We start from the raw sequence: 21,247 nt of genomic DNA, 5'->3' as shown, positions 1-21,247 counted from the left end.
GTTTTATTTCTGACTTATCTTTGTAATAGAAGTTGTTTAAATGGTCACAAGTGAAAATACTATTTTTCTTCCTTAAAAATTACACTGATAGTTTTACATTTTCAGGGCAGAAATTAGTGTTTCTATTGAAATAAGACAAAGAGAAGAGAAAATTTTTAATACTGTGTTTTTAAGCTATAATAGTAGGTAAAACATTTCTGAGTTTTTTAATGTATAAAATTGTATTTTTAAATTTTCAAAATCAGGAATAAAAGCAAATTACAAAAGCAGTGTATGATAGTTGTAATAAAATTCAAATGGTTTGAAGTCTGTATAGCAGAAAATGAAAGCTCCCCTTAGCCTCAACACACTAAAGTTGACCCCTGTTCACTTCATTTGCATTTTTCAATACCTGTTTAAGCATATGCACACTCATGCCTTTTTAGAAAAAGGTAACACACTGGGGCACCTGGGTGGCACAGTGGTTAAACGTCTGCCTTTGGCTCAGGGCGTGATCCCGGCGTTATGGGATCGAGCCCCACATCAGGCTCCTCCACTATGAGCCTGGCTTCTTCCTCTCCCCCTCCCCCTGCTTGTGTTCCCTCTCTCGCTGGCTGTCTCTATCTCTGTCGAATAAATAAATAAAATCTTTAAAAAAAAATAAGATAACACAGAATATATCTCATGTACATACATTTTTTCCGTCTTGAATTTTTTTACAATAGCCATAGCCTTCTTTCCATGTCAGTGCATATAGATGTTTTCATTATAAGATCTTACTGATATAAGACCTTATTTTTTTAAGCAACTGATTAGCATTCCATTCATTAAATATACCATAATTTATTTACTTAATCCACCATTGATGGATGGTTAGGTTGTTTTCAATTTGAGGATATTAAAAGTATTGCTGCAGTGTACATTCTTGGGGAGATTGTTTGGGGTACAATAGTTGGAAGAGTGACATTGTGGTATAGTGGAGTCAGCCAACCATATTTTGGACAAGTTACTTGAATTTTCTGAGCTTCAGCTTCCACATTTGTTAAATGTGGAGAATACCAACTGTAGAAACTTGGGAATGTTGGAAACAATATGTGTAAAGCACGTAGCACAGTGTTTGGAAGATAGTAAGTATAAAATAAAAGTTGGCTGTGAAGGGTAATTAATAAATTATATGGTTTCCAGGGCTTCAGCAGATACTGTTTGTCCCCTTATACTACTATATTTTTCTTAAACTGACTAATCAAATAAGTTTACTGTTCTTTATTTGCTGTATTTATACAGAGGTGTTTTACATTTGATTTAAAAATAAAAAATGGAGAACGTGATTCTTGTGAGTTTATCCTAGTTTGGTAATAGTAGTATCATCCTTATTATCTTTTGTATCATCCTTATTTTTTAAATAACTAAACCTGAATATCAGTCTGCTTCTCCTTCTCCCCTCCCTGCCGCAGGGTGTGTACATGGGCTGGTTAACAGCTTCTGGAAGTGCTGCACGGATTCTTGGACCCGTGTTCATCAGCCAGCTGTACACTTCCTGGGGCCCACGATGGGCATTCAGCCTCGTGTGTGGAGTAGTAGTACTTACCATCCTGCTCCTGCTTGTGGTTTACAAAAGACTTGTTGCTTTTTCTGTAAGGCATGGAAGGATTCAAGAGTAACGTACTAACCTTGTGATGGAAAGTACTTGTCGTATGGGGCGGCTTCTTCCAAGGCTCTCCTGGATCGTTGTTATGAGTCAGTTTCCAAAAGTCAGGCTGCAAATATTGTATATTTTGAGTAACAGGAACATATATTGAATAATACAGGGAATTGTACGTATTATTGTGAATAGTTAGATAATATAAAAACACTCTGGTTCATAATTTCCTTATTTCAAAAAATGTTCTATTATAACATCTCTTCTGGGGTTGCATGAACTCATGAGTGAATGGATAATGGTTTATAAATACGAAGTTTTACTCTTAACCCAGACTGCAGGGGTGTCATTAAAATAACAAGAAAATATGCAGTGAAACCATAAGGAGAGTTCTGTATGAACTACCCATAACAAAAGAAATGAAATTATAGAAATTACCTAAATAGAAGTACCTCTATTTGAAGATACCTACTTTTTATTTCTTAATAAAAATCATCATTCTTAAATTTTCTATTTACCGTGTCCTGCCATTCTAGTTGACATTTTATAAGCCATTATTTTTAATACTATACCTTTGTCCTATTTTAGTTCAGGATCTCACTAAGTAACCCCTAACTTAATAGGTAAGCGCAAGTAATACTAATATTTGAGCAATAAAGAGGATTAAGAGATCAAGATGAATTACACTACCTTTAATAGGACTAATTACAATTTTCTTTCAAGTACTAATAATAACTACTTTAGAAGCAAGCCAAGTGTGTTACTGTATATATACTGAACAGCAAACTGTTTATTAAAATTATTGGCATTTTTCAACTCCCTTAAATTCTGGAGAAAAACTATCACTTTAATTATTTACTTTTCCCAACTCTTGGTAGTGACAGGGAAGACACAACAGTTTTCAAACTGTCTGTGTAGCTATTCAGAACTGCAGAATTTTAAATTTGCATGGGCCGTGACAGTCCCAGTCTAGTTAAGCTAAATAAATATTTGAGGTAAAATTGCTTTACTCTAACAGTTTACTGAGTTTACTTGAAGTTGGCTAAATCACATTCTCTATGTATACATTTCTACCTCTAAATATGTTGAATGCTGATATAGAATTATGTATATGGATAATCAATATTACCAAAAAATGCAAAAATAGTTCTAAATATTTTTCCAGATGTTTCCTACTCTAAGTTTTATTTTCAAATCTCAAAGTAAATAAGTAAACACTATAATCTGCACTTTATACTATGTTTGCTGTCCTCTTGGTTTTTTTCTTTTTCTTTTTTTTCTTTCCTTTTTTTTTGGCTTGAACAACAAATTTATTTCTCACAGTTCTGGAGACTAGAAGTCTAAGATCAAGGTTGTCAGCAGGGTTGGTTTCTTCTGAGGTCTCTCTCCTTGGCCTGTGGAAGGATATCTTCTCCCTGTATCTTTTGTTTGTTTTTCCAGCTTTATTGGGATGTAATTGACATGTTACACTGTGTAAGTTTAAGGTGTACAATGCATTGATTTGATGAACTTATATATAGCAAAGTGATTACCATCATAGCGGTAGCTAACAACTCTGTCCTATCACATAATTATCATTTCTTTTTTGTGGTGAGAACATTTGATATCTACTCTCAGCAACTTTTAAATATATAGTACAGTATTATTAGTTGTGATCACCATGCTGTACAGTAAATCTCCAGAACTTATTTATCTTATAACAGGAAGTTCTTTGACTGACATTTCCCCATTTCCTCCACTCCCCAGCCCCTGTCAACCACCATCCTGCTCTCTGGTCTCTAACAGCTCAGCTCTTTTAGATTTCACATATAAGTGATACCATATAGTATTTGTCCCTCTCTGTCTGACCTATTTCACTTAGCATAATGACCTCAAGGTCCATCCATGTTGCCACAAAGGGAAGGATCTCCTTTCTCATGGCTTAATAATATTCCACTACATACACACATCTTCCTTATCCATTCCTCCATTGATGGACATCTAGGTTGTTTCCCTGTTTTGTCTTTTGTGAATAATGCTGCAATGAACATGGGAGTGCAGATATCTCTTTGAAATCCTGCTTTCATCTCCTCTGGATATATACCCATAGGAGGGATTGCCACATCATATAGTAGTTCTTAATTTTTTGAGGAACCTCCATTCTGTGTTCTACAGTGGCTGCACCAATTTACATTTCCACCAGCAGTGTACAAGGGTTCCCTTTTCTCCACATCCTCATCCATACTTATTTCTTATATTCTTCATACCAGCCATTGTCACTGGTGTTAAGTGATACCTCATTGTAGTTTTCATTTGCATTTCCTTGAGGATAGTGATGTGGAAATCCTTTCATGTACCTGCTGGCCATATGTATGTCCTTTGGAAAACGTCTTTTCAGATCCTCTGTCAATTTTTTTAAAATCTTTTTTTTTTTAAGTAAGCTCTACACTCAGTGTGGGACTTGAACTCACAGCCCTGAGATCAAGAATTGCATGCTGTAAGGACTGAGCCAGCCAGGTGCCACTCCTCTGCCCATTTTTAAATCAGACTATTTGGCTTTTTTGCTATTGAAATTTGCCGTACTCTTATATCCAACTTCTTGTAGCTCTACTAGAAAGCTTAATATGACAGAAATCATCCTGATTAAATGTTAGAGATTGTTTTTACTCATCTCCACATCCCATAGCAAGACTCTGCTTCAGTTAGACTTATCAGAGCCATAACCAGGTTTTTGGCTGTTGATCAAGTCCTGGGGTTTCTCTTCCCTGATGTTCTGCAGCTCTTTCTTCAGTCTTACGTTTTTTGGGTAACTTCTAATCCTCAAGAGTAAACTCCACCCTTGGTTTAGATAGTGTGTGATAGAAATAACAATAATGGTGATGATGAAAATAATAGCAAACATTTATAGAATTCTTTCCATATTGCAGGTAACCGTGTAACATACAGTTTGATTTTCACAGCCAGCTTATATAACAAAGGTGCTGTTATGATTCCCATTTTACAGATAAAGGAACACAGGTACAGAGAAGTTAAGACACTTATCTAAGTAACAATCTGTCTTTAGACTCCACGCTCTAAACCACTTAATTTGTTATAGTGGAGGAAATAACCCAGAAAGTTGCAAGAGCAGTTAATTGTGTATTTTAGAGTTAAGTTATGTATACCAGTGATTCCTATTAGCAGAAATATTTGAAAAATGTAATTTGAAGCCCACTAACTGGGGCTATTATCTTAGCAAACTGTTTCCATGCAAGAATATAACAGAGAAGTTTCCCAAATTCACAAGATTTATAATATCAAATATAATTCAGATAAACTATAACCTTACAAAAATGACTAACACCTCTCTTTTTATTGAGAGTGCTTTCTTTTCTGGGGGATTATACCACCACACATCTTGGCACAAAAGAAGATAAGGAAGTGACATGGGATTGAGGACAGGGCAGGAAGATAAAGTTTGAGGATTATACTAGTTGAGGTCTTGAGTGGGACACGTGGACTATAAATTGAAAAAGATGATAGGAGACCTTAAGATATGAAAAAAACTGCTGAAATTAGTTTGTATTTCAGAAAGGATATGTTTTTGAAAACTTAAAGTGATTTTTATATTTGAAGGGATTTATAATTTCACAAAGCATCTCCATGTTACCGTGCTTAAAGTGAAATAGATCTGTATGTAGTTTTGGCAGTTGGGGGGGGGGGTATAAACTATTTACTTGCATCTGCTCAAGAATAGATTAACTTACTGTGACAGGATATTTTCGATACCATTTTTGACTACTACAAATTTATTTGTAATTTAATGTATTTTAAATTGTGAATGTACATTTTCTAATAAAATTATTATGTGTATGTATCTTAAGCCTTAAAATTATTTATTCGTACTTTCAATACATATTCAAAGGGTACCTACTGTGTACCAATCACCATGTCATTATTGGGAATAAAGCAGTGAACAAAATACAGAGCCGTTTCTCATGGGACTTATGTTAATTAGTGAAGTGATTACACAAATTATTATGCTTGAGGGCTGGGTGATGCGAAAACAGTAAAGGGAGCTATGAGGGTGACTAACAGGAGATCTGACCTGACAGGAAAGTCGGACTGTTTTGCTAAGGATGTAGTGATTAACCAAGGCTTGGTGGAGAGAATGGTTTGGACTGGTGAAGAGTGGGACAAGGGACAAGTGCATTTCAGGCCAAAGGCATGGCATATACAAAGCCCTGGAGATGGTAAGATATTGGGGCTTTCATGGGGCTACAAATAGGTCTAAGGTGACTGGAGTACAGTGACTGAGAAAAAGTCATATTAGTTGAGGCTACAGAGGGACAATGCAAGGCCTTGAAGACCTTGGGCAGTAGGTCTCCTCCAGTGGTAAGTAAGAGGTATTTTAACTTTTGACATGGTTTGAGTTAGGAGTCCAAAGAATCTCATTAGGACTCTCTTTTTCTTTTGGTTCTACATGCTTGACTTTATTTTCACATACTCTCCATTCTGCGACAAGATGGGCACTGGCAGCCCCAAGCTTGCAACATTTTTGTAACTCACAAATCCAGGGAAAAATGGCTCAGGCAGAAGTATCAGAAAAGGCTCCAAGTAGCCAACTTTAACTTGCATACCCATCTGAGAACTGACCAGATGGGCAGGGAGGGGAATCCTCTACTAAACCAGGCATGGATCATGCTTCCATTCTGGGAATGCAATCGTCTGTATGTGGAAGAGACAGGAGGGGAAGAACCCTGTCAGGCTCATCTTAATTACACGGACTAAACAGATTTAAAGCTGAGTGGAGAAGAGGAGTTTCCACCAAAGAAAGGTCTGTTGAGCTGGCAAATATATATGTTTATCCACTATGCCTACACCTCCCAACTGTTCTCACATCATTGCAATCATAGAAAATACTGTATGCACCATTGTGGAAAGTACATGAAGTTGCTTGTACCAAGTCTCTTCAGACAACATAGGCCCTACCAATCAACTCGGAGCTCTGAAGAGATCAATTTTTCACTTACAGACATAACCTATTTGTAATATACCAATGTTAGGAAACATGGTAGTATATCACATTAGGTATTTTGGACTTTTAAGAGAAATGGGAAGGCATTTAAGGTAACATGGCCTCTAAAAAGAAATGTGTGCTCTTTGTAGAAATGGATGATTTCAAGTGTGGGGGCAAGTGAACCTAAGATAGCTTGTGCCGGAAAGCAAGAGAGTTAGCAAAGACTACAAAAGTCTTGCCAGAAGGACACGGGAGTCAAATAGAGACTACTACTGGCCCAAAATGGGGCAATTAAAGCATTGAAAAGAATATCCATAGCTGATTTAAACACAATAAATATGTGAAAATCTACGAATTCAAAATGATATTAGAAATAAGAAAGGTGTGCCTGGGTGGCTCAGTTGACTGAGTGACCAACTCTTGGTTTTCAGCTCAGGTCATGATCTCAGGGTTGTGGGATCAAGCCCTGCATTGGGCTCTGTGCTCAGCAGACAGTCTGCTTGAGATTCTCTCCCTCTCCCTCTCCCCCCTGCCCCCACTTGCCCATGCACACACACTCTCAAACAAATAAATAAAATATTAAAAAATAAATAAATAAACCCATTGGTCACCTTTGGAGGTTGATAGGGCTTTAGCTCTTAATTCTGAAAACCAGAAAATAGACTCAAGCATCTATTCTGCCTTTTGCTTAAACTTCAGGGTAATCAAATATTGATGAGGGAAAGTTATTTTCTGTAGACGAATCCAAATGAGAGGTGCCTGGGTGGTACAGTTTGTTGAATGTCCAACTCTTGATTTTGGCTCAGGTCACGATCTCAGCATCATGGGATAAGCCCCGTGACAGGCTCAGCAGGGAGTCGGCTTGAGGATTCTCTGTCTCCCTCTGCCCCTCCCCCCACTCATGTGCGCACGCGCGCGCGCGCGCGCGCGCGCGCACACACACACACTCTCTCTCTCTCTCTAATAAATAAATCTTAAAAAAAAAAAAAATCCGGGGCGCCTGGGTGGCACAGCGGTTAAGCGTCTGCCTTCGGCTCAGGGCGTGATCCTGGCGTTATGGGATCGAGCCCCACATCAGGCTCCTCCGCTATGAGCCTGCTTCTTCCTCTCCCACTCCCCCTGCTTGTGTTCCCTCTCTCGCTGGCTGTCTCTATCTCTGTCGAATAAATAAAATCTTAAAAAAAAAAAAAAGGAGAAACAACCCTTTAATAAAAAATCCAAGTTAACAAATACAAAGTGAATAATAGAAAAATCTCCATTTAGCAACCTCTAGTGAAATAATAGATATGGGAAATAATCATCAATAAGTCTAAAACAACTAGGTGAAAGAGTTAATGAGGAACTTTCTAAAGGATGAATGAGGCTGCCAACACCTGAACCCACTGATTATTTTTAACATCATTGAAAGTGGGTAAGCATTATGTGTCTCATTGATGCAGCAGGAAGTACACAGCACCACTTATTAAAGTGTTCATGCCAAAAATAAAAAATAAAATCAGAATCTAATCAAGCTTATAGGTATAAGCTATGAGTTTACAGGAAATACAGAGAATAAGCAAATTAAATGTTATCTCTACGTAGTAATCACCTAAACCCAGAGGGCAATATATTCTATAGATCCAGTTTCTTTCTTTTTTTTTTAAAGATTTTATTTATTTATTTGACAGAGAGAGACAGCCAGTGAGAGAGGGAACACAAGCAGGGGGAGTGGGAGAGGAAGAAGCAGGCTCATAGCGGAGGAGCCTGATGTGGGGCTCGATCACAGAACGCCGGGATCACACTCTGAGCTGAAAGCAGTCGTTTAACGACTGCGCCACCCAGGAGCCCCATATCCAGTTTCTTTAAAAAAAAAAAAAAAAAGGCATAAAAAAATAAAAACAGATCAAAAGTCAGAGATGAAAAGAAAGTTAAGAGATCTTTTTTGGATCCTGTTTCAAATAAAACAAATGTAAATGGATACATTTGAGGCAAATGGAGAAATTCTAAACTAGACTCAATATTAGATGATATTAAGGAATTATTGCTAATTCTGAGGTATGTGATAGTATTACGGTTATGCCGTAAAAGGTTCTTATCCGTTAAAGATAGATACTGAAGAATTTGATAGAAATTACATGATGTCTGGGACTTGCTTCAAAATACTCTAATGGGGATAGAGCATCAGAATAGATGAAACAAGATTGGCAAAATATTTGTTGAAATTAGGCAGGAGATACATGGAGGTTCCTTATACACTTAGATGTGTACTTTTGAGTTTTTAAATTTCCACAATTAATTTAAACTTAACAATTAGCTTTGTATTTTAGAATGATCTGGCATGTATTTTAGAATGCACTGGAATGGGATGTAGAGGACATTTATCATGTTTGTGGCCACTCTTCACTTCCTGACAACTCTTCTACATTTAGAGAATTTCTCACACTGAGCTTCTCCTCTTAGGAGCCAAAACTCTCAACTACCCTTGCAGCTAAGGCATGAAGATGTGTTTCTGGCTCATGTGAAATTTCATAAGGAATTGAGCAAAAAGGAAGTGGGCAACATGAGAAAAATTGACTTCGGTGAAGGAGCAAGGTCAGTGGTTAAATTTTGGAGAAAGCGCTGGCAGAGCTTCTGGAACCTAGTTCCCTAGCTTCATCAGCATGGCTGGGGATCGGTGCTGAGCAGGGGTGGCAGGGGGTCTTTTCTGGAGCAGCTCCTACCTTCAGTTATTCAAGCATTGGTCCCAACTGCAAAGCTTGAATCTCTGTCCCTCCTAGAGGTTTTCTGTACGAATATCCTTTAATAAATATATTCTCTGCTTAACCTAACTAGATCATATTCTAATGTTTGCAGCTAGAAACCCTGACTGATACAGGAGGGAAGAGTAGATGTTTCGAGACAAGCAGGTTACTGCAGTTGTTCAGATGAGTAATGCCGGTGACTTGGATCAGGTAATCGGCAGTGGACTGCGAGTTGAAAGCATAGCATGGAAAATATATTTCAGAAGTAGAGTTGACAGGATCGGTTGATTAGGTAAGGTAAAAGAAGGTGGTAAGAATGACTTCCAGGGGGCACCTGGGTGGCTCAGGTGATTAAGCATGTGATACCAGGATCCCGGGATTGAGTCCACATCTGCTCCTCCTACTTGTTCTCGCAATTTCTCTCTCTCTCTCTCTCAAATAATAAATAAATAAAATCTTAAAAAAAAATTAAGAATGAGGGGTGCCTGGGTGGTTCAGTCAAGGGTCTGCCTTCAGCTCAGGGCATGATCCCAGGGTCCTGGGATCGAGCCCCAGGTCGGGCTCCCTGCTCCTCTGGGAGCATGCTTCTTCCTCTCTTACTCCCCCTGCTTGTGTTCCCTCTCTCGCTGGCTATCTCTCTCTGTCAAATAAATAATTACAATCTTAAAAAAAAAAATTAAGAATGACTTCCAGGATTCTGACATGAACAGCTTGAAATACAAGTGCCATTTACTGGAATAAATACTGAGGAGGAACAAGAAAATAGTACAGTTGAAATAAATGGCATTCTTCTAGACAACAAAGGCATGCCAGATAGATTGACCCATAAAACACAGAAAAACTAAATATTATAAAATGAGCAGAAAGAAATTATGAAATAATGGAAACTTGAAAAAATGACATAAATCATAATTAGAAATGAGACAATTCCTCAGGGAAATTGAGAAATAAGAGAAGAAGAAATGAAAATATTGCTGGCAAAGCTCAGGAAAGAATAAGAAATTTAAAAAATAATCTCAACATGAAGACCAAATTAGAAGGAACACAAGAGTAAATAAGACACCACAGATAACTTCATAAGGGAAATAAAAGACAAAGGAAAATTAAAATAACAGAGAGATTAAAATGATTCTGGAGACAGTGATGGATGTAAAAACTAGGCACAGATGACATATAGAGCACAAGTCTTTGAAGATAACCGAAAGAGAACAAATTCTACGAGCTATTATACAAGAAAAATTTGCTAAAATAAAACTCAAACATACATATGAAAAGAGCATACCAAGTATCTGAAAAATTGACTCAGAATGATCTACTACCACATATTCCATTAAAAATATTGGATTATTTCACTTAGCATAATACCGTCTAGTTCCATCCACATTGTTGCAAATGGCAGGATTTTTTTTTTTTTTAAGATTTTACTTATTTATTTGACAGAGATAGAGACAGTCAGCGAGAGAGGGAACACAAGCAGGGGCAGTGGGAGAGGAAGAAGCAGGCTCCCAGCGGAGGAGCCTGATGTGGGGCTCAATCCCATAATGCCGGGATCACGCCCTGAGCCGAAGGCAGACGCTTAACCCCTGTGCCACCCAGGTGCCCCAGGATTTCTTTTTTTGATGGCTGAGTAGTATTCCATTGTGTATATATACCATATCGTCTTTATCCATTCATCTGTCCATGGACATCTGGGTTCTTTCCATAGGTTGGCTACTGTGGACATTGCTGCTATAAACATTGGGGTGCAGGTGCCCCTTCAGATCACTACATTTGTATCTTTGGGGTAAACACCTGGTAGTACAATTGCTGGATTGTAGGGTACCTCTATTTTCAACTTTTTGAGGAACCTCCATACTGTTTTCCAGCATGGCTGCACCAGCTTGCATGCGCACCAACAGTGTAAGAGGGTTCCCCTTTCTCCACATCCTCGCCAACATCTGTCATTTCCTGACTTGTTAATTTTAGCCATTCTGACTGGTGTGAGGTGGTACCTCATTATGGTTTTGATTTGTAATTCCCTGATGATGAGTGATGTTGAGCATTTTTTCATTTGCCTGTTGGCCATTTGTATGTCTTCTTTGGAGAAATGTCTGTTCATGTCTTCTGCCCATTTCTTGACTGGATTATTTGTCCTTTGGGTGTTGAGTTTGGTAAGTTCTTTATAGATTTTGGATACTAGCCCTTGGTCTGATAAGACATTTGCAAATATCTTCTGCAATTCTGTCATTGTCTTTTGTTTTTGTGGACTGTTTCCTTTGCTGTGCAAAAGCTTTTTTAACTGAGGGTTGTTGGAGAGGAGGGGGATGGAGGGATTGGTAACTGGTGATGGCCATTAAGGAGGGCACATGATGTAATGAGCACTGGATATTATATACAACTGATGAATCACTGAACTCTACCTCTGAAACTAATAATACACTATATATTAATTAATAGAATTTAAATAAAATAAAATAAATTTTAAAAATTCTGGATTAAAGAAAAGTTGGGGCGCCTGGGTGGCTCAGTCAGTTAAGCATCTGCCTTCAGCTCAGGTCATGATCTCAGGGTCCTAGAATCGAGCTCTGCATTGGACTCCCTGCTCAGGGGGGAGTCTGCTTCTCCCTCTCCCTCTGCATCTCTCCCCCACTCTCTGCTTGTGCTCTTTGCTCTCTCAAATAAATAAATAAAATACTTAAAAAAGAAAACAAAAGTAGGTACAAGTCAAAATGGCTAAGTCACAGTAGAAAGAAAAGAAAATCAGATTGCAGTCAGACTTTGTGATGATAATTTATGCCAGAAGTCAGTGGATTAACATATCTAAGATACTTTTTAAAAAGGCAGTGTGAGTCACATATTTTATATTCAGTCAAGCTGACCTTCAAGTATAAAGTCCATAAACTTATCATGAAGAACCCAGGGAATACTGTTTTCATGAGCTGTGAACAAATGTCAAACAACCAAGATGACAAGAGACAATTCAGCATAAGGACTGGTGGTGAGCATTGCATATATTACCTCTAGAACTAACACTAATGATAGAAATAAGGGTGACAGGGTTTACATAATGGTTATAGGCTCTCATGATGTAGATATAGTAAAGTTATCCAAAAAGTGGGGAAGAATAGAGAGATTGGAATAAGCTTGCTGTTAGCTGTATAGGTTATTTATTGGAAATGAAAGGATATTACATTTAATGTTAGAGGGAAAGGGATAGGGAAAAATTTATGAGATAATTTCAATACTGCTCATGTTAGAGAACTAATATAGGCAGCATATAAAATTGAGGAAATGAAGGATATTATGAAGAGGTAGCAATAGAAGTAACCAGTAGAATAAGAAGGCAAGTTCCCTAAATACCAGACATACAACAATGAAAGAGCTTGTAAAAGAGACCCCAAGGGGCTCCTGGGTGGCTCAGTCGTTAACCGTCTGCCTTTGGCTCAGGTCATGATCCCAGGGTCCTGGAATGGAGCCCCACATCGGGCTCCCTGCTCAGGGGGGAGCCTGCTTCTCCCTCTCCTCCCCACTCATGCTTTCTCTCACTATCTTTGTCTCTCTCTCTCTCTCAAATGAATAAATAAGATCTTATAAAAAAAGAGAGACCCCAAAATGAAAAATTATACACATATATAGAAGACATATAAAAATATATATAAAACATGACAGAACAGCAAACAAATCAGTCATATCAATAAATGCAAATAGGTGGGGTGCCTGGGTGGCTCAATTGGTTAAGCATCTGCCTTCAGCTCAGGTCATGATCCCAGGGTCCTGCTCAGCGGGGAGTCTGCCCCTTCCTCTACCTCTACCTGCCACTCCCCCTGCTTATGCTCTCTCTCTGTCAAATGAATGAATGAATGAATGAATGCAAATAGGATAAACTCATCTTTTACAAGAAAAAGGATTTTCATCTTTTTTGCTAACAAATTCAACACTAAGCTACGTACAAGAGATATTCCTCAAACAGACACAGAGAGGTTAGAAATAAAATGCTAAGTACAGATGTTCCAGGCCAAGCAAATTAAAAGAAAGCAGGGGTCAACATCTTGATCTCACAAGGTGGAATTCAAGTAAAAAAGAATAAAAAGGGGGCGCCTGGGTGGCACAGCGGTTAAGCGTCTGCCTTCGGCTCAGGGCGTGATCCCGGCGTTCTGGGATCGAGCCCCACATCGGGCTCCTCCGCTGGGAGCCTGCTTCTTCCTCTCCCACTCCCCCTGCTTGTGTTCCCTCTCTCGTTGGCTGTCTCTATCTCTTCAAAAAAATAAATAAAATCTTAAAAAAAAAAAAAAGAATAAAAAGGCACCAAAGGATACTTGATTATGCTCAGTGTTACAATCACAAAGAAAATGTTATTAATATTTGTGCAATCAAGAAGACATCAATAACTTTTATAAAGCCAAAAGTATAAGAAATGCTGTTTTGTCACAATAAAAAATTAATTAAAAAATATCTATTAGTTCACAAATATACCAAAAACAAACACTTTATTAGTTACCTTTGGTGGTGTCTAGAGCACAAACTTTTTTTGAGAACTAGTAAATAAAGGAAAAAATGAAGCATTAAGCCAGCCTTTTCTGTATCCTCTTTATTTCTGGTTAACCTGATAATCAATGACAGAAAATTCAAAAGGAATGACAGAATTAGAAATGTCACCATTTTGTAATTTCTAGTAAAACCATGAATCTAGGTAATAATCATCATTAAGAGTGGAAAACTCATAGAGAACTTTATAATGCATAGATCTCACTGACAGATCCTGAATCTACTAGTCAATCTTAGTATAGCAAAAAGGGACAAGTTATTATACATTCCTAGTAGTAAAAACAGTACCAGCTAAGAACTATTCATGTCCCTTTCTCTCTCCATCTAACCCCCACCCCAGTGAAACTTAAATCTAATCATGGTTCTAGATCTTTTGGAAAATTCAGAAGCTCCATTGTAAATGGTGCCATTGGGATGCAGTTGATTCTAGAACTTAAGAAATGCTGCAGAACAAATGACAGTTTCTTTAACAAATAAATGGCAGAAAACGTACTGGTAGAGGTGGGAGTATATTAAACGATTAAAATGCTAAGTGAAGTAAGTCAGAGAAAGACAAATACTGTATGATTTCACTTATATATGGAATTGAAAAAAAGTGAACTCATAGAAACAGTACAGATTGGTGCTTACCAGAGGCAGGGGATGACTGGGTGGGAGGGGGGCGGGGGTTGAAGATGGGGTATGGGTGAAGGTGGTCAAAGGGTAAAAACTTCCGGTTATAAGATAAATAAGTCCTGGAGATATAATATACAGCATGGTGACTACAGTCAACAACACTGTATATTCGAATGTTGCTAAGCGAGATCTTATAAGTTCTCATCACAATTAGCTTCACTTGTGGTGAGCAGAGCATAATGTGTGGAGTAGAATCACGACCATTGCACGTCTGAAACAACTGTAACATTGTGTGTCAACTATACTCAAAAAAATGTTTTTAACTAAATACTCCCACACACACCCAAAGTTCTCACCACAAGAAAAAAAATGTGTAACTATGTGAAGTGATTACTGTTAGCTAAGCTTGTGATAATCATTTTTGTGTTCAACCTTCATCTACAACCTTTCATGTAGATAAAGAAATACTAGGGGCAGAATTAAGATGGTGGAGTCGTAGGAGGACCCTGGATTTGCCTCGTCTTTGGAACACGGCTAGACCAACATCCAACTATTTTGAACAACTAGGAAAACAAGCTGAGGATTATGAAAACAATCTGCATAGTGGGAGGGAAAGAACCTGACAGATTCGAGGCGCAGAGCTGTGATTTGGGGGAGAGGAAAGCCGAGCAGCTACAAAGGGAGGGCGCCCTTTTCCTGGAGCAAAATCAGGGAGAGGGAGAAAATGGGAGAGAGCGCCGTGGGTTGGATGGCACAATGAGCCGTGGTGAGGAGACCCCGTGCGTTGCACGGGGAGAGCTCACGGCCCTTCCGGAGCGCGTTTGCAAGAGCGTGCTGAGCCTCTCCAAGGACAGAGGGCCAGGCGGGAGCCGTTGAGTCAGCAGGGACAGAGGTGTGTGCGGAGGGCGGAAAACCTCCTCACTTTGTGCTGTGAGCCACAATAGGCCACACCTGTGAGTGTGCACAGAGCGGCGGCTTTTCTGAGGCAGAACTGAGGAGAAAGCAGACAAGAGCAGATTGCAGATAACCTGGCTGCCAATTTTCGCTGTCTGCCACAAGAGCTTCGAGCCTCTGTGACGGCTTTTCTGGGCCAGAAGGGAGCAGGGGACTGAGTTGTGTGAAGACGGGTGATGATCTGGTGCCAGCTTTTCGAAGAGTGTTACAGTAAACTGTAGTCTCCGCGTGCGCACTGTGCAACTGCTTTTGGGGGACGGGATGGTGCTGGGACGCCCCAAGCCTCTCCTCTGAGGGACGGGAGTGGGCCCGCATCATCCCAGGCTTCTAAAACTTGGGAGTTTTGAATGCCAGTCACGAACCAGAGATAAAATACAAGAGATCTGTGGCTCTGGGTGTGCCGACGGCCCGGGGCACAGACAGGTTAAGGACAGGGAAGTGACAAAAGCCTGGGACACAGGAGACTGTTTGCTTTTCTAGACCTTTTGAATGATAGTGGCTGTGAGTTCCCCTCCTGGGGGACAAGAGGGTGGGGTGATGCCCTATTCTTACTCCTCCACCACCCCTCCCTCCCCTCACCCCAGAACAGTTGGACTTCAGAGAGAAACACAGCACCTCCAGTGGTCACTTGTGTCCCCTGGACTAAACCCCACCCCACTGCCCCTGCCAGGGACATCTTTTACAATGGCAAGTCAGCTTGCAAGCCAGCCCAGCTCCCTCAGGAGACCAGCACAGGCCCCTGCATCTACCAAGTCTGATTAAAGAATCCTCCAGAACATCAGCTAAAGGTGGATATAGGACCAGCGTTGCTTTTTTTTTTTAATTTTTAAATTTTTAAAAATTTTAATTTTTCTATTTTTTATTTTCTATCCTTTATCTTTTATTATATATATATATATTTTTTTTCTCTTTCTCTTTTTTTTTTTTTTTGTATCAGGTTTGTAATTTTTTATACATTTGTTTCCTACTCTTATTTTTCAGATCAGGCTGCTGCTTCTTTCTGCCCCCCCCCCTTTTCTTCCTTCCCTACTCTTTTTCCTTTTTTTAAAAAAGTCAGGCTTATAATTTTTAGTCTGTTCACATTTTTACTCCTTTTCCTTTTCTCGTCTTGAATGAGATTTTTGCTTTTTTTTCTTTTTTCGTCTCCTTTTTCCTTTAAAGGCTTATCTTGACAAACAAATCAAAGCATACTTACGTAAAGGTCCAAACACTCTCCACTACAAGCAAGGAGGAACTCTATAGAGGAAGGACCAGTGGGAAAGAGCAGCCAAAACACAATAGCGGAGTGTACAGCATATACCAGAAACACTTTCTGAAGTTTTTGTTGTTGTTGTTGTTATTTTGTTGTTTTTCTTTTTCTTTCATCGTTTCTTTTCTGGACAAAATGATGAGACAGAGAAATTCACCCCAAAAGAAAGGAGATAGTACTCAGTGCCAGGGACTTAATCAATAGATGCAAGTAAGATGCCAAATAGAATTTAAAACAATGATTATAAAGATACTAGCTAGCTTGAAAAAATCATAGAAGACACTAAAGGATCCTTACTGCAGAGATAAAAGAACTAAGATCTAGTCTGGCTGAAATTAAAAATGCTATTAATGAGATGTAGTCCCAAATGGAGGCTTTAAAAATGAGGATGAACAAGGCAGAAGAGCGAGATAGTGATATAGAAGTCAACATGATGCAAAACAAGGAAGCTGAAGAGAGAGAAAGAAACCTACTGGATCATGAAGGGAGACTTAGGGAACTCAGCAATTCCATAACATGAAATAATATCCAGATGATAAGGGTCCCAGAATATGAGGGGAAGAGAGAGGGGCAGAAGATTTATTTGAACACATTATAGCTGAGAATTTTCTAATCTGGGGAAGGAAACAGGCATTCAAGTACAGGAGGCACAGAGAACCCCCCTGAAAATGAATAAAAATAGGCCAACATCTCAACATATAATAGTGAAGCTTGCAAATTTCAAAGATAGAGAAAATTCTGCAAGCAGCCCAGGACAAGAGGTCCTTAACCTACAAGGGTAGACAAAGACACATAAGGCTGGCAGCAGACCTGTCCACAGAGACCTGGCAGGTCAGAAAGGACTGGCATGACATATTCAATATGCTAAATGGGAAAAATATGCAGCCAAGAATACTTTATCCAGAAGGTTGTCATTCATTTCCAGGACAAATAAAAACTAAAGGAATTTGTGAACACTAAACAAGCCCTGCAAGAAATATTAAAGGGGACTCTTTGAGATAGAAACAGAGACCAAAAGTAACAAAGACAATCTACAGGAACAGAGACTTTACAGGTGATACAATGGCACTAAATTCCTATCTTTCAATCATTACTCTGAATGTAAATGGACTGAATGTTCCAATCAAAAGACATGGGGTATCAGAATGTAAACAAAACAAAACAAAACAAAACAAAAACAAGACCCACCTAGAGGCTGCCTATTAGAGACTCACTTTAGACCCAAGGACGCCTCCACATTTCAAGTGAGGGGGTCAGAGAACAATTTATCATGCCAATGGACATCAAAAGAAAGCCGGAGTATCCACCCTTGTATCAGAAAAATTAGATTTTAAACCAAAGGCTGTAATAAGAGATGAAGAAGGACACTACATCATAATAAAAGAGTCTATCCAACAAGAAGATCTAACAACTGTAAATATTTATGCCCCTAACTTGGGAGCAGCCAAATATATAAACCAATTAATAACAAAATTAAAGAAAATCATTGATAATAATATAATAATAGTAGGGGACTTTAACACCCCACTCACAGCAAGGGACAGATCTTCTAAGCAGAAGATCAACAAGAAAACAAGGGCTTTGAATGACACACTGGGCCTGATGGACTTCACAAATATATTCAGAGCATTTCATTCTAACGCAGCAGAATACACATTCTTCTCTAGTGCACATGGAACATTCTCCAGAATAGATCACATACTGGGTGGATCACAAATCAGGTCTCAACAAATACAAAAAGACTGAGATTACACAATGCATATTTTTAGACCACAATGCTTTAAAACTTTAAGTCAACCACAAGATAAAATTTGGAAGGAACACAAATACATGGAGGCTAAAGAACATCCTACTAAAGAATGAATGGGTCAACCAGGAAATTAAAGACTAATTTAAAAAATACATGGAATCAAATGAAAATGAAAACACTACAGTTCAGAACTTTTGAGATGCAGCAAAGGTGGTCCTAAGAGGAAAGTGTATAGCAATATAGGCCTTCCTCAAGAAACAAAAGTCTCAAATTCACAACCAACCTTACACCAAAAGAAGCTGGAAAACGAATATCAAAGAAAGCCTAAGTCCAGCAGGAAAAAAGAAATCATAAAGATTAGAGCAGAAATCAATGATACAGAAATAAAAAAGAAACCCAGTAGAACAGACCAACAAAACCAGGAGCTGGTTCTTTGAAAGAATGAATAAGATCAATATACCCCTAGCCAGACTTACCAAAAAGAAAAGAGAAAGGACCCAAATAAATCAAATCATGAATGAAAGAAAACACAACCAACACCAAAGAAATACAATTAGAATATTATGCCAACAAATGGGGCAATCTGGAATAAACAGATAAATTCTTAAAAACATATAAACTAGCAAAACTCAAACAGGAAGAAATAGAAAATTTGAACAGACCCATAGCCAGCAAGGAAATTGAAGCAGTAATAAAAAATATCCCAACAAACAAAAGTCTAGGGCCAGATGGCTTCCCAGTGGAATTCTACCAAACATTTAAAGAAAAGTTAATACCTATTCTCAAACTGTTCCAAAACACAGAAATGGAAAGAAAACTTCTGAATTGTTTCTATGAGGCCAGTATTACCTTGATTCCAAAACCAGACAAAGACCCCACAAAAAGAATTACAGACCAATATCCCTGATGAACGTGGATGTAAAAATTCTCACCAAGATACTAGCTAATAGGATCCAACAGTACATTAAAATGATTATTCACCACGACCAAGTGGGATTTATTCCTGGGCTGCAAGGGTGGTTCAACATCTGCAAATCAATCAATGTGATACACCACATTACTAAAAGAGAGGACAAGAACCATATGATCCTCTCAATAGATGCAGAAAAAGCATTTGACAAAGTATAACATCCTTTCTTGATAAAAACTCTCCACCGTGTAGCGATAGAGTGAACATACCTCAACATCATAAAAGCCATATATGAAAAGCCCACAGCGAGTATCACTCTTAATGGGGAAAAACTGAAGAGAAAGTCAGGAACACGACAGGGATGTCCACTCTCGCCACTGTGGTTCAACATAGTACTAGAAGTCCTAGCCTCAGCAATCAGAAAACAAAAAGAAGTAAAAGGCATCTGAATCATCAAAGAGGAAGTCACTCTCATTCTTCACAGATGACACGATACTTTATGTGGAAAACCCAAAATACTTCACTCCAAAATTGCTAGAACTCATACAGGATTTCAGCAGAGTGGCAGGATATAAAATCAATGCACAGAAATCAGTTGCATTTCTATACACTAACGGGACAGAAGAAAGAGAAATTAAGGAGTTGATCCCATTTACAGTTGCACCAAAAACCATAAGATACCTAGGAATAAGCCTAACCGAAGAGGCAAAGGATTTGCACTCAGAAAACTAAAGAACACTCATGAAACAAATTGAGGAAGACAAAAAGAAATGGAAAAACATTCCATGCTCATGGATTGGAAGAACAAATTAAAAGGTCTATGATACCTACAGCAATCCATATATTCAATGCAATCCCTATCAAAATACCATCAACTTTTTTCACAGAGCAGGAGCAATAATCCTAAAACTTGTATGGAGCCAGAAAAGACCCTGAGTAGCCTAAGGAATGCTGAAAAAGAAAAGCAAAGCTGGGGGCATCACATTGCCTGATTTCAAACTATATTACAAAGCCGTGATCACCAAGACAGCATGGTACTGGCACAAAAACAGACACATAGATCAGTGGAACAGAACAGAGAGACCAGAAATGGACCCTCAACTCTATGGTCAACTAATCTTCGACAAAGCAGGAAAAAATATTCAATGGAAAAAAGATAGTCTCTTCAACAAATGGTTTTGGGAAAATTGGACAGCCACATGCAGAAGAATGAAACTGGACCATTTCTGTACACCATACACAAAAATAGACTCAAAATGGATGAAAGACCTAAATGTGAGACAGGAACCCATCAAAATCCTTGAGAACACAGGCAACTCTTTCACCTCAGCCACAGCAACTTCTTGCTAGACGTGTCTCCAAAAGCAAGAGAATCAAAGGCTAAAATGAACTACTGGGACTTTGTCAAGATAAAACGCTTTTGCACAGCAAAGTAAACAGACAACGAAACTAAAAGGCAACCTACAGAATGGCAGAAGATATTTACAAATGTCTTATCAGATAAAGGGCTAGTATTCAAAATCTATAAAGAACTCATCAAGCTGAACACCCAAAGAACAAATAATCCAGTCAAGAAATGGACAAAGAAGACATGCAAATGACCAGCAGACACATGGAAAAATGTTCAACATTACCCGGCATCAGGGAAACCCAAATCAAAACTACAATGAGATAGCACCTCACCCTGGTCAGATGGCTAAAATGAACAACTCAGGAAACAACAGATGTTGGCGAGGATATGGAGAAAGTGTAACCCTCTTGCACTGTTAGAGGAAATGCAAACTGGTGCAGCCACTCTGGAAAACAGTATGGAGTTTCCTTAAAAAGTTAAAAATAGAGCTACCCTACAACCCAGCATTGCACCATTAGGTATTTATCCAAAGGATACAAACGTAGTGATCCAAAGGGGCACCTGCACCCGAATGTTTA

The 21,247-nt window shown here is 38.7% G+C and overlaps 1 protein-coding gene across 3 annotated transcripts in view; it reads left to right on the top strand.

Moving 5' to 3' along the window:
* Window positions 1–5,453, top strand: part of MFSD8 (major facilitator superfamily domain containing 8) — a 35,566-nt gene extending 30,113 nt beyond the window's left edge. For all 3 annotated transcript variants that reach the window (XM_087866435.1, XM_045799004.2, XM_045799005.2), the window contains one exon: window positions 1,434–5,453. In XM_087866435.1, coding sequence (XP_087722561.1) covers window positions 1,434–1,640 — 207 coding nt within the window. In that variant the 3' untranslated portion in view covers window positions 1,641–5,453. The remainder of the gene's footprint in view (window positions 1–1,433) is intronic.
* Window positions 5,454–21,247: the final 15,794 nt, after the last annotated feature.

Source organism: Ursus americanus, chromosome 13 (genome assembly GCF_024610735.1).
Source record: "Ursus americanus isolate L20-20 chromosome 13, mUrsAme1.1.p, whole genome shotgun sequence".
In the NCBI taxonomy this organism is placed as follows: Eukaryota; Metazoa; Chordata; class Mammalia; order Carnivora; family Ursidae; genus Ursus; species Ursus americanus.
The sequence above is the reverse complement of the archived record's forward strand: the minus strand, read 5'-3'. Positions and strand labels throughout refer to the sequence as shown.